This window comes from Olea europaea, chromosome 17 (assembly GCF_002742605.1).
Source record: "Olea europaea var. sylvestris chromosome 17, O_europaea_v1, whole genome shotgun sequence".
Classification (NCBI taxonomy): Eukaryota; Viridiplantae; Streptophyta; class Magnoliopsida; order Lamiales; family Oleaceae; genus Olea; species Olea europaea.
In genome coordinates, this window is record NC_036253.1 from 13,069,907 (window position 1) to 13,084,553 (window position 14,647).

Genomic DNA, 14,647 nt, shown 5'->3' on the forward strand with positions numbered 1-14,647 from the left:
TTTTAAATTCAAAACTACTTTATTTTGCTGCAATTAATGGTTAAGGTTTGCTTTTTTGCTCCGTTCTTTGGTCTTTTGTTGAACACACTCTTTTGCTTGGTTTATTGTGCTAATGGGTTTTTGATGGGCCCAATTTTCCACTGAGTTTTAATGGTGAAAGAGAGTTGAATGAGAATTGAGAGGGGTATCTCTCTTTCTTCAGTGCTTTTCTCTTCTGCCCCCATTTTCTTGCTGTCTCGCAATTTGGGGTTTTAAGGGTTTCTTTCCCAGGATAAGACATTTGTGGGTTTTCAATTTTTTTTCTCCCTTTCTCTATAATCCTTGACAATTCAAATTAATCAAGTTTCTCCTTGTGGGTTCCTGATGTTGCTTCTGGATTCAATTTGTTTACCACATATTCATACCTACCTATTTTCCACAAAGGGGTGGTGGTGACCAAACGTATAACTTGTACAAATCTTTCCATTTTCCAAGTCAATACGATCCATTCATTCGTAGAAGCATTTACTCTATCGCGGACATTTCTGGAAAACCTCTTAACAGTTTCAGACTGTACTTTGAGTTGATCTTCAAGTTTTTGGTGGTGGGTTTTTTGTTTTATATTCGTTTTTCTTCATCGAAATGAAGCGTGTCTGAATATCAGTTTGATTTTCTTAAGGTAAGAATTTCTTCTTTCAGATATTAATCTTTTTATGTAATTGGTGAATTTCATATGTTGATTCATTGTTAATTTGTGCATTTGGTAGCATAAAGTTGCTTGTGGGATCTGATGATTGGGAGATATGAATTAACTTTCCCAGTTCAGCTCTGAAGTGAGGCAAATTTGGAATTGGCGAGTACTTTAATTGTCAAGAATGGACAGAATTCAGCCTCCCTTGGTAAGTATCTGATATTTTCAATTTCTTCTTTGAACATTTTTATGTTTCTTGTTCTGATTTAAGTACTATAAATTGATACTGTAATGAGGGTTTGCATATCAGAATTGTATATTCTTCAGTGTTTCGAACTTATTCTAATAAGAAAATTGCATTCTTAATATTGATAAAATGTGTTTTACCTTTCAAAAAAAATTTATTGATTAAATGTATTTAATTTTTTAAATTATAGATGAATAGATTTATAGTGCTTCTATGTCTCTTATGTTGATAGTGTGAAGTTTGGTGAAATTGAAAGAGTATAGTACATAACCATGCTAGCATGTTATGGGAACATGAATATCTATGTAACTGAAATCAATTGATTTTATATACTTGTCATTTAGCGCATTGAGGCGCAAATTTGTTTTGATAAGCTGTGAAAATAAATGTACAATTTCTTTCAAAGAAGATTAGTATAGATCGAGGAAATAACTGTCATCAGGGTTGTTCAGGACATGGACGAAGGCAAGTTGTGACCAGTGTAATGTGATGAGTGAATCAACCTTTACTTTCCTATGTTATTTATTATTGCATGCTTTTTTGTGAATTCCCTTACAAATTTGAGGGAGTATCATACTAACGAAGCAGGGGATCCTGGGTAAAGACTTTAAGTTATGTTGCTTTTTCCATTGGAGGATCTTCAACCAAGGATAGCAAATCCATGACTATATTCAATTCCAATCTTCTTTTATCAAAATATGTTGATTGGAACACATGCATTGAATTGTGATTGCTATGATGATGACAAGCAAACACATCGATCAATTTTATTAGCCACTAGAGGCTGATAGCCATAAGTTGAAATTTAATTTAAGCATTTAAGCAAAAGCATTCTGGGAAATGTTTATAAACAGTTTAAACTATAAATAGATAGAAACAAGTGGGAAATAAGTGGGTGTATTTTAGGTCCCTTGAAAAGTGGCTTGAGTATTTAGAAAATTGTTTATAAACGTGAGCCAAAGATAGACCATATAGTTATCAATGAGGGTTGATGTTGTCTAACCTTAGTTGCCATCCAGAAACTAAATTAGATGAGGGGAATATCACCTCTTCAGATTCATAATATCCTGTAGAAATAATAACATTCTGCTAAATCTTCTGTGAGGGCTGACAGTGTGGAACCATGGTTGCCACCCTGAAATTAAATTTAGACACGGGGAATTTCACATTTTCTTGTTTGTAATATCTAGTAGAATACTAACATGTCTGCTAAATCATCTTTCATCTTTATTTGAAATAATGACTTTCTGCTAAATATCAAACTCTGTCCCATTTCTTGCTTCAGTTGTCAACTTTAATCTATTCTATGTTTTCTTCTGTTTTTCTTTTTTTATTCTCATAAACTTTTATCATAAGTGAGTAAAATTTTAAACCTAGTTTTGGTTCAAGTTACTAATCATTGCTACATGTGGTTCAAGGAACCATTCCACGGGAGAGGCATTGAAAGATAAATGTCTTTCTTCCTTTTGATTTCAAGACTTTGTGGGGGCTCTGTAGTTAATTATTTTTATTTATGATCTCAGTGAAAAGTTCTTTATGGTTTAACTTTTGAGTTGTTTGTTGACTGAATTACCCTAGGCGTGGTTATATAAAAGACTGAATATACGAAATTGGATCGTTGAAGTAGAGTTTATCAAAAACTTTCACCAAAGTAGATTTGCATTTAAGTACCTACGGTGCTAAGTGAAGCCGAATGTCCAAAATGTGGTAAAATCATTTTAAAGTTCGATTATGCCTGGTTATAATTCCTCTCTTCCATGGCAAAAAGCATTTTATCCTCTGTTGTTTTCTTATGCTATTGGTTACCCCTCGAGCCCTGTTACATAGAAATACAATAATAACCCTCAGTGGTTCTCCAAAATCCGGCTACTCATGCCATTTCAGTAGGTCGGTTTTCCTTATGAGCATTTCTTTTCTTCACTAAAATTCTCTGAAACTGTGTTTTTATGAGGCTAAAGGAGAATGCGTCATTACCTTCATGGTGCTTTTTTGCATTGTTAGGCATTTTGAATCAAAGGCCTTCGCATGTGGTGCATGCCTTTTGGTTATGCATTTTTATGCTGAATAGAACAATTGGAAGAAAATTTAGCTAATGTAACATCATGTCACATAATTGAGCCACCCCAAAAGTTGCTTGATGCTAACATCAAGGCACCCCTAATCAAGCAGCATGCTTTAATCCCATTCTCACGAATCAAGCCCTGAGTTAAGCTTCATAAATGCCTTCTAAAACATTGGACTAAAATAGGCTACAGGAGCCATATATGGACATCTGCCAATAATCAACCAAGGATGGAGGAGTTAAGAAGCTAAATCTCATAACAACACATCAGTGGATTTCCCTCATCGGGAAATAACAGAATGTGTCATGGAGTGTGACCTTAAACATTTGACTATTTGAGTAATATAGACCAGCCGAAAATATATATCAAGATAGAAATTGTGCTATCTATGAAAGTCGAAGAAAATCAATTGGTTGCTTAGATTTAAAAGTATATACATATTTTTTTTTCCCTGAATGTCTTTCTTAAAGTATTCCAGTTCTAGTAGCATTTACAGGATGTGATTTAAGAAACAATGTGGCAAAGCTGTAGGATTGCAGTGAGAAGAGAGGTGAGAGTTGAAAAGAACTACAAATTTGTTTTCTGGATTAACGAATATGTTTTTCACATAACAAGTTAAAAAATAATAATGTCATTAAGTTAATAACTTGGTGCTTTTAGTTGTATCTCAAGAAACGCTAGAGGTTAATTGTCTATTTTCAACACAGCAATGGGAGCTATGGGCAACTAGGGAACAACGACACATAAAATACTTTTTCCATTAAGTTGTGTTACTTGTAATATTTGGGATTCTAATGAAGTCTCGTCGGCAAGTAAGTAAATTCTTGCTGATGTTATAACAATAAGATTTATTTATTCCAATAATGATCACATGCTATATTCCATCCACATTAGAATTTCTTCAGATGATTTGGCATGGCATCAAATTTTGGTTAAGAGATATAGCCCCCGTTTGGGCCCCATTTTTTGGAAATGAAAATGGGTGAAATAGTATTTTCTTGAAAAATGAGTGGTGAAAAAGAAGGAAAATTTTATCGGTTTACGTGTAATATTATTTTATGGAAGATTGTGTGGTTGAAAATAAGAGAGAGAAAAATAAAATGTAATGGAATAGAAATTAATGGGGGCCAAATGGTGGCATAAAATGGGTATTTGGTTTTGCCTTTTATATTTACCCTTAAGTCTGCAGCCAAGATCTTCATCTTGCGGTCTAAGTGAGGTTTTTCTGGTAGTACATGGCTATTCTTAGAAGGAGGACATCCTCTGTGAATGTTGTCTAAAGGAATTGAGGACATTCACTGCTGATGTAGGCAGTATAATCTTATCATGTTCTCCAAGCACAATCAGCAAAGTTCTAGCTATGTAGACTCAGATACAGGAAAAATAAAAAACAAAAAATTCTGTCTGACTGAACTAGGGTGTCTTCTTTTAGCCATTACTTTCTAGTTTAGGGTGGATTGGAATTTTTCACTTCATAATGGCAGATTTCTGTAGTAGTAATTATGCAAAACCAATGGGTGCGTGCTTGTGTAACTCAAATTGGTTTCTCTTTTCCTTTTTCCCCCTATTTTCCAATCTTTTTCCTTCTTCAATGATAGCCGAAACTAAATATATCACGAGTAAGGCTGATATTGTAGTTTGTTGTTGTTCTGGGTCCACAACGTGTTAGCCTGATGTGGTATCGTCAATGCTCTAGCATCAAACAATTCGGCTAGTAATTGTTTTTGTAAGATACAATACTTCAATGGTAATCTTACTCACTTGCAGGTAGACACAACAGCATGCCTTTGTCGGGTAGATGCAGGCCTCAAAACCGTAGCTGGAGCTAAAAAGTATGTGCCAGGTACAAAGCTTTGTCTTCAACCTGACATCAAACCTTCTATTCATCCCACTAGACAGAAGCCACCACGTGACAGAAACACGAGTCAATCCCCTCTGCTTCCTGGACTTCCAGATGATCTTGCCATTGCTTGCTTGATCCGTGTTCCGAGAAATGAGCATCGAAAGCTTCGGTTAGTCTGCAAGAGATGGGGTCGTCTTTTGGCAGGTAATTATTTTTACTCACTCCGGAGGAATCTTGGAATTACAGAGGAATGGATATATGTTATGAAGAAAGACCGAGATGGAAAAATATCATGGCACGCCTTTGACCCCATATACCAGCTTTGGCAGCCTCTTCCTCCTGTCCCCAAAGAATATTCTGAAGCCCATGGTTTCGGGTGTGCTGTCCTTAGCGGTTGTCACCTCTATTTGTTTGGTGGCCGAGATCCAGAGAAAGGTTCAATGAGGAGAGTCGTTTTTTATAGTGCGCGCACTAATAAATGGCATCGAGCCCCTGATATGCTTCGGAGGCGACAATCTTTTGGCTGTTGTGTTATAAACAACTGTTTGTATGTAGCTGGTGGGGAGAATGAGCGTGGCCACCGGTCTCTAAGATCAGCTGAAGTTTATGATCCTAACAAGAACAGGTGGTCCTTCATTTCTGATATGAGCACTGCAATGGTACCTTTTGTAGGGGTCGTTTACGAAGGTAAGTGGTTCTTGAAGGGCAGAGGTTCTCACCGACAGGTTTTGAGTGAGGTCTACCAACCTGAAACCGATAGCTGGTGCACCATCTATGATGGTCTGGTTGCAGGTTGGAGGAGCCCAAGTACTACAGTTAATGGTCATCTCTATGCGTTGGATTGCAAAGATGGCTGCAGACTTCGAGTATACGATGAATCGACTGGTTCTTGGAGCAAACAGATTGACAGTAAAATGCATTTAGGGAACTCAAAGGCTTTAGAGGCTGTTGCACTTCTCCCTCTCAACGGGAAGTTATGCATTATTCGAAACAACATGAGTATATCGCTGGTCGACGTTTCGAAATCAGACCATGGTAGCAGCTCGACTGATGAGCATCTGTGGGAAACTATCGCAGGGAAAGGGCATTTCAAGACTTTAGTGACGAATTTTTTGTCAAACCTCGCGGGTACCCGCTTCAAAAGTCTCATTGTTCACAGCCAGGTACTTAATGCATGAAGATCGTAATTATACATGAGCCCAAGGAGGCCATCAATGTTGAAGGCTGTTCTTGTAGGGAAAAGGATGTTAGCATGTGCCTGTAGGTGCTAGACAAGATTACCACGTTTGTTTTGCTTCCTAGACGTAGTGCTGCATATAGTTACAACCGTATACTGTGTTAAATTTCTGGTAAAGGGAGAGCATATCGACCGTTGAAGTAATGGATTCATTGTACATCCTGTGATTGTATCAAAAGTTTGTTATGGAATAAACCTAGATTTTCCATACTTACCATTGGTCATTTCGTTTTTGTCGAAACATTTTGAATTGGTTGTTGTTGTTTCTTTATTTTTATTTTTATTTTTTATTATTTTTTNATTGGTCATTTCGTTTTTGTCGAAACATTTTGAATTGGTTGTTGTTGTTTCTTTATTTTTATTTTTATTTTTTATTATTTTTTGTTGTTGTACTATAATGTAATGTTTGGCATGTTGGACTATATGATGCTGAGGAAAAATGAAATTATAACTCATAGTTGATGTGTCCTAGACTATTACATAACGCGAAATGTGGAACATGTATGTATCGCGTACACCTTAGAGTAAATATATATCTTTATTTTTTTTACCTCGATATCTTTACAGCATCTCTAAGTGCCTTTTATTTGTATTTGTTATGGAGAGAATTGTGTGGCCTAGCTTTTGTATACATATATGCAACGCACTGCAGAACAGGAATACCCTCAAGAGAAACACAGCCGGTATCTATAATACTCGTCTCCAATTAAGGCTTTCTGTTACGTCCCTACAATTTTTTTTTCACTTTTCACCAAAAAGAGAGGGGGGGGGGGGGGGGGGGGGAGAAGAAGAAGACTATGAACTAGTTTTTGAACTGGTGGTATGCATTGTTTCGCGTTGTCGTTTGTGAATCTAAATTTTAATTCAACAAAATCATGATGATTGGAGTAACTTCCTTTCTGTTGGTGGATGTTGCATTAGACAGCAATGGAGAACTTTGAATTGGCCCTTAAAGCTGACAACTCAAACACTCAATGCTAGATATTGGTTGTCCAAACTACATATGAAATACCATGTACCTGGCTATTCCTGTAAATTTGTTATGTACCCATATCCAATACGTATCCAAGCTCCGATACTCTTTGATGTCCTCAGATACATACCGGGTACTTGTTTTTAATTATTTCATATGTTTTTATATATATTTTTTAAAATTTCAATACGTATTCGATACGTTTTTTAATTATTTTATATTTTTGTATAATTTTCGATACGTATCCGATACTTCATGGTTTACATGCACCTTTATAACAAAACGTTGCTTTGAAACTTCTTGTATAACTTTCTTCTTCATCTAGTGCTCAAAGAAATTGGAATATGCACTCTTTTGTGCATTTTACGAGAAAGAATAAAACAACTGTACAACTAGTTGAATAATTGGATTACATTCATAGTAATTTGCGTCTTTTATTAAGAAAATTAAATCTATATTCAAAAAGAGAATCCAAAATGCGGGACATTGTCGGAAACTTATTTGATACTCTCGAAGGTGTTGGACTACTTGAAATTGCTAATCTATTATAGATGAGTCAGAGTTGGATAATGTATTTTTTAATGGTAATGAAGAAATTAATGTTGATGATATTAAAGAAAATGAAGTTTCGACAATTAATGATTAAGATAAAGTGTTTTAGTATTTTATTTTATTTTTATTATCATGCTTCCAAATTAATGTTTTTATGTTAATAAAATTATGTTGAATTTTATAACATGTATTGGCGTATCCTAGATTTTAAAAAAAAAAGTCATATCGACGTATCCGTATCCGTATCCGTGCTTCTTAGGTATCTGGTGCACGTAAAGCTGTGCAAGGAATCATTTCTTTCCTTTTTTGAGTTCATTTTGCATCGGTCCTGGTCATCTGCTGTTTGAGATTATTACATCATTTCATCATAAAATGGTCTGAATTGTCTTCAGAATGAGGACTATTTAGTCTTGTTTTCATTTTTTATTTTCCCATTGAAGTTGATGTTGAAGTTTCAGTTCTGATTGCTATTTCTACCTATCATCATGTGCTAGAATTATCTTTCTTTGCTAGCCATATGACAAGTGGATTATCTTTACTATGTACCTGTTATTATTTATTGTAGACTCGAACTTACATTTCCCTTTTATTGTTCATCCTGATAGAGGGGCTGCTTTATCAGTGGAAGCCTCTGAGACGGTGATCCAGATGCACAGTATGAGGTCGGTTGCCGCCTAAGAGTTGAGGTTAGACATCTTAATGAATGGAACAATATAGAAACCCTGGCTAGGATTGATTTTGTTTCAACTTTCAATTTCAATCTATTACCCAAGTAGTGAATGAATTTTAGTGCTACTAAAAGAATTCTTCTCAGGCTTTCTAGAGGGGCCTCCTTTTCTGCAACATACCTGCTCTTTTGTCTTCCTATGTCAGCTTTCTACTCAACTTCTGTCTGGATTTCCCAGAAATTGAGTCAGAGCATTTGTTCCCCTTTCTCATATTCTGTTTAAACTCAATTTGGAGGAAATATACCAAGAAGTTTTGGAAGATAAGAAGAGGAACCAATCCAAGAATACACTAGTTTCAACTAATATTTGAATTTTGAAATGTTTGTACAAAAAAATGGGGAATATATTTACAGGACCTGTTCCAAAAGAAAAGAAACTGTTTTGGTATAATTGTAGTCTTGCTATTAAACTTCTCTTTATTTTTTGACAGAATGACTATGCTCGATCAGATCAGCGAGCTTTCCGTTATCTGGAGAAGGCAGTTGACCAGGCATGTCCCTGCAAGGCATGCACATGCTGTAATGCTTTCTGCATATGCTGTGATACCTTATCAAAACTTGTTATATTCTAGCTGCATGCATCCAGGTGCTGTCTACCTTTTGGTGCTGTATATTTGACAGGGGATTGCTTGAAAAAAGATGAAGCCTCGGCTTTCTGGTGTTTCTCTACTGCTTGTTGAGATGTGATTGCTGCTGGTTTCAGTCTCTGATACTTTTACTTGGTGAACTGTAGTGATACTAAGAGCATGCTTTGCCAAGATTAGAAAATGTAAATTACTTTTCTGGAAATTTAGTGAAGAATTACTTGTAGAAATATTAAGTTTTTGAACTACAAAATCCATAATAAGTAAATTCTATAGAACCTCGTGTTTGGTATAAATATTTTCTTAGGATATGTGGTTGGAAAGGGAGATGCTTTGTAGCTTCGAATGCATCGTTAATTACAATCTCAAAAGGTGTTTGAATAAATACTGGGGGTTTTAGATAGCATAGTTTGTTATGTAACATTTCTATGGATTTCAAAATTTTCCAGATAAAGGAGTCAGGAGTGAATAGGGCTACCGGGGGGGGGTCAATTGGATGCAGTTACTAATTCATGATCTAACATGTATAGAATGAAAACTTTATTCTCAATTCTACGAGAATTTTTATGCAATCATTTCACTCAAGTGAGAACGTAAGTTAGAGATGTTTTCAGCTACTGGACTTTCGTTAGTATTGAAGAAGAAAAAGAAAGCTAAAAATTTTGTTTATCGTAATGTCTAATCCTATCCAGTACTATGTAAAAAACATGTCCTTAATGCATTGAGGACAGCTACCTACTAGTTCTTTCATGGTGTGGCAGTTCATTCTCCTTGAAGCTTGTTACTTCCGATTTCCCCCAAGGGGTCCTTGTTAATCTTTCATAATTTTTTTTTCCAGGTTTATGAATTGGTAATTTGTAACAAATGTTTTAGGTGTTCCAGTTCCTCAATTACTAACCAAATTCAATGCAAAAAGAGGATCCTCCAACAGAAAATCAAGGAAGAATGCTGGAAGCCTCGAACTTAATCCAGTTGAATGGCAAGAGAACAATTCGAGATAGCTGACAAATCTGGATGTGATCTGAGATTTAGATGGCTAGAAAGATTCGAGGAGGAAGAAAGGAACCTTCTCGTTTCACAATCATGATCATCATACGAGGCATGGCGGCTCATTAAACATTGATCAACGACATATTCATCAAGTAGTATATTATTAATCTGAATAAATAGTAAAGAACAATTCATAAATCCTATTATCAATTTCACTTTGTTTTGTTCAGATTGGAGATAGTGCTGCTGCCCGAGTTCTATTTTTCTTCTTTTGTTTTTAGCAGAACACATCAATCATATCCCATGCTGGTCGTGACATTTGGCTATTCATTATTGATTTTTGATTCAAGAATGTCTTAACAAGCAGTATTTGTACCATGAAACCAGAAAACACAGAGAAAAGGGGGGAAAGAAGAAGCATTATTCTAGTGTAACATCAAATACATGGTATATTTGTTGCATGTTCTGCCTATAATCTTCTGTCAACTCATCCAATACTGGTAAATTTGCAGACAGTTTGTAGCATATCCTGAAATGGATCTGGTTTAGCAGCAGAATTAGTGAAGTTTGTTACAAGGAATAACATTGAGATATACAGTGAATGTTGAAACATCAGCAGAGCCTTTAAACCAGGAGATTGCTTTACAGAATGAGCAACACTGTACTACTACTAGTATAGTACCATGGTATTTTTGGAAAACTATGCCATTCCCCGTATATGGTACCAATATGCTGAGATCGAAACTCGTGTTTTTTCTGGTCAAGGCGCTGAACTAGCAACTATTGGAAAATCTGCTAAACAAGAGCTTGGTGAGCTGAACTATTGGTGGTAGGGTTGTGATTGGTTCCACCACGACCGATCAAGTTAGTTTTGTAGATGAGCTAGAAGTTTGGAAGAGTAACACGAGTTAGTCTCTTAGTTGGGATGGAATGGATAAGTGGTTATATAGGTGGAGAAGCTGATGAGTTAGGTAAGATGACACATCTCTTGATGGTTGGTGAACGTGAAAATTTTCATATTCGATTATCTGATCTTTGATTTTTTATAGTCAATAATGCTTTTGTACTTTGTTGAGCTCTTCCATGATGATCTTAGCTAAGTCGGTTGACCAGTGATGTACGTTGACTTGGGTAGCAACTTTGGTCTTAAGTCAACTCTTTCTTTAGTTGGTATCTACTACTTTTTTTTTTCTTTTTTATATTTTTTTTTCTTATTTTTCAAATTTGAGGATTAATCTGTCTATTCAACTAAATAGGTTTATAGAGAGTTAAATATAAGATTATTATATCCACATTAATTTTTTTAGCAGCACCATATTTTTAAATTGTAATGAAAGTTTCATGTTTTTTGTCGCAATCATTAACTTTCAATTAATTAGTGTGTCTAATTACGATTTCTATATAAATATTCTATTACTTGTGAGGAACATAGGAATTTGTTGTTTATCTTGCTTATATAATAATATTATGAACAAATAATATAAGCTGACAAGATGTGCTAATTAATATAAGCTTATAATAAAAATATGATAAAAAAGTTGGAAATATAAGTGTAAAAATAAGCAAAACTTAAAAAGTATGTAATTGAAAAAATAATCTGAACATAGTTACCCTTAAATATACCTGTGGTCACTTGATTATTTTTAATCGAATAATGCTATACAGCCACTGGGATTACAATCCCGGTCTAGGTAGAGATAAAAAATAGATTTATGAAAAGTGAAATTAAATGACATATCATTTATTGTCACGTTAATACCACCTAAATTGGAATTGTAATCTCAGTAAAATTAAATAACATTACTCTTTTTAATATTTCATGTTTTTCAATGAAAATACTCAAATAGTGAGTATGGACTAATTTCATCGGAAAATGAAAGGTTGAGCGTTGGGACTTGACTTTTTGTTTGAGCCCCATTCTTTTTATAAGAATGAATTTTTGAATAGCGTATTGATTGGAAATGCGTAGTTAAAAAATAAGAAAAAGTTTTGAATTTGCATGTAATATTATTTTATAGAAGAATGTGTGATTGGAGTGATATTAAAGTACCGTTTAAAAATGTATTTTTTTTTCAAAGAATGAGGCTCAAATAGGGGTAAAAGTTATTTTTAAAGTTGAAAATGTAGAAGGATTCAGAAGTTGAGGACTCGTATGCAATTTAATAAAAATTAATAAGAAACCCTAATTGATGTCCTTCTCATTAAATACACACATTAATTCGGATATAGATTTGTTAACTTGCAACGGTGATCAGTAATTGAAATTGGTAAATCAATGGAGGAAATCGCAGATGGAGTGAACAACATTAATATCAATGGAGATTCTTACAAGAAAAACCGAATCCAGGTCTCCAACACTAAAAGGCCCATCTTCTTTTACGTTGGCCTCGCCAAGGTAATTATTGATTGTAAAATATAATTGTATCGGTATTCTGATTCAATTTCTTCCTTTTTTTTTTTTTTTTAAATAGAGAAATCTCTATCTTTTTGCTATACATGTATGAATATTTGTATGAACGCGTATGTGTGCGTGTATATAAATCTGAGTTTTGATTGATTTGATTTGTAATTGGTGTACTATAAATTATGTGCGCAGAGATATATGCAGCAGTACAACGAGGTTGAACTCTCTGCTCTTGGGATGGGTATTGTTTCACCTCTCTATCTCAACACACACACACACACACAAAGCATTAGATTGGTCTTTGTGACTGTTATTTTGTTGTCGGATTCAATATAGTTGTTTTTCACTTGTAGCTGCATTTGGTTGATTAATACGGTATAATGTGGCCTTGTAGTCGACAGTCCTTTTACATTGATTGATGCGCTGATTTGTGTATGATTGTGTGGCGTATTTAAGAAATATTCGTTTCAGTTTTTTGCATAATTGGGTCTAAAAGGATATATAAAAATTTATGTCTGTACCGTGTTCGAAATTGGATACTTTTCATACTTTTGCTATGCTTAAATAAAATGCTAAACACTACTTGTTACTGGATTTGAGTTAAATATGTGTTTTAACTGCTGTTTAATTGCACATTGGTTGAAGAAATCAATAAAGTGGATACTTACAAAGTACCAAACAATAGGATCTGCAAGGATTACAAACCTTAGGTGTCAAATACACATTTTTGTGTCAGATGACTTAACTCTTTTTTTGCATCCTCAATAAGAAAATGATTAGCTTCATAATGAGCTATATTTTTCCATGTGGCATGGCCTTATTTATTTCACGATCGAATTCACTTGCCTGTGTGCATGAAGAAAATTTGGTTTCATTCAGTTAGTTATTTGGACTCCCTCAATGTAGTTATTTGTGGTGAAAGAGCATTGTCTCCTGATATATAGATTCGATAAATATGGTTGTTTCAAATGAAAATGGAGCTGTGTACTAAATCAGGATGGCTCAATTATTTTCATATTCATTTTGGGTGTGTTTGGGTGGAAATTAGGGTATATGCCATAAGTTCATTACTATAGGTGTCATGTGGGACATTTTAAACGTTGATGATCCTCGTTCCACCCTGGCCTATACTCCTTGCATTTGTAGGAGGGTATTTTTGCCTTAAATAGGTGGTGACAGTCTTGGGCTGTTTGCCATTTTTCATGTTCTGTTAACTTGTGAACAAGAGTTACAGAAGTTAGGTTGTGCCATTGAAAGCATATTTGATGATAATCCTTTATTTTTTATGGTTGTCGACTTTTAGATTACCTGTAGCTTAATCCGTGCCCTATAATTTTTCTTTTCTTTTGTATATTTTACATCTTTAATATATTCATTTTTCATTTAGTCTCTGCCCTGGACTAGTAGCTTTTGTAATTTCTTAGTGTTATTGATTACTCTCCTGTATTTGCAGCTATTTCAACAGTTGTGAGTGTGGCCGAAATTCTGAAGGATAATGGATTTGCAATTGAGAAAAGTGAGGCTCTCAGCTCTCAATTTATTATTCTTTACAGTTTACATCATATTATCACCAAATTCATTAATGTTCCTTTATAACCACGTTATCCTGTTATTCTTCACACATTAAACGGAGATTTCTGAACACCCTGCAGAGATAATGACGTCTACTGTTGAGATTAAAGATGAAATGAGAGGAAGGAAAATCACAAAAGCTAAAGTAAGTTTGTAATCTAATTGTTAGCAAAATACTCACTTATCGACATTGATGTATCAGTGCAAAACACGTTCTTCCAGACTTCCACTGATTCATATTTCTATATATATAAATTTTTTTTTTCAACTTCCTTTTCCCTTCTGGGTGTGTGGAGTGGCCGGGTTCGGATAACAAATGCTTAACGTATTTTTCCTTTGATGATGGTCTCGTTACTGTTTGTTTATAGCTTGAGGTAGCGCTAGGGAAGACGGATAAATTTGACGAATTGATGGCAGCTGCAGCAGAGGCGAGAGGTGGAGATGATGATGGGCAGGGTTAAAGATGAGATTTCACTTTTTTCCCTCTTAATCACCATTTATTTTGTTCTATTCAAATTTCTGGTTGAGGTGAAACGCGTTGCTAAGCCTACTTTTTCTGGATCTTACAAGCACAATAGCGGAGACTCTTTATGTTAGCCTGTGAAATGTGAATATGGAGGAGATGAAGATCTAATTTTCTTGTGACTCTATTTATCGCGCACCTTCCTTAATTAAATTTGTTCTAATACTGAAGATTTCTAGTTAGAAACTGTACCCCAATGGTAAGCTTGTAACTTTATTGTGATTTTTCCCGAATGAACATTGAACCGATGTAATTAAATTCA

At 34.8% G+C, this 14,647-nt stretch overlaps 3 protein-coding genes across 3 annotated transcripts; all 3 read left to right on the forward strand.

Annotated features, from left to right (window-relative positions):
• Window positions 1–6: 6 nt before the first annotated feature.
• LOC111412952 (F-box/kelch-repeat protein At1g55270-like) lies at window positions 7–6,325 on the forward strand. Its single transcript, XM_023043798.1, has 3 exons — window positions 7–658; window positions 747–878; window positions 4,748–6,325. Exons 2-3 carry the CDS (start codon window positions 855–857, stop codon window positions 5,999–6,001), a joined length of 1,278 nt encoding a protein of 425 aa, XP_022899566.1. The 5' UTR covers window positions 7–658; window positions 747–854; the 3' UTR covers window positions 6,002–6,325.
• A 525-nt stretch (window positions 6,326–6,850) lies between these two features.
• Window positions 6,851–10,884, forward strand: LOC111365642. Its single transcript, XM_022986182.1, is given in 11 exon segments — window positions 6,851–7,032; window positions 7,034–7,104; window positions 8,191–8,219; window positions 8,222–8,271; window positions 8,744–8,803; window positions 8,885–8,987; window positions 9,046–9,119; window positions 9,204–9,268; window positions 9,628–9,700; window positions 9,760–9,868; window positions 9,871–10,884. Coding segments are annotated over 11 exon segments (792 nt in total). The 5' UTR covers window positions 6,851–6,987; the 3' UTR covers window positions 9,984–10,884.
• Window positions 10,885–12,105: 1,221 nt separating this feature from the next.
• LOC111412953 (uncharacterized protein At2g34160-like) lies at window positions 12,106–14,647 on the forward strand. The gene is made up of 5 exons (XM_023043800.1): window positions 12,106–12,281; window positions 12,483–12,531; window positions 13,744–13,806; window positions 13,943–14,007; window positions 14,231–14,647. The coding sequence occupies exons 1-5, from the start codon at window positions 12,162–12,164 to the stop codon at window positions 14,321–14,323; spliced, it is 390 nt and encodes a 129-aa protein (XP_022899568.1). The 5' UTR covers window positions 12,106–12,161; the 3' UTR covers window positions 14,324–14,647.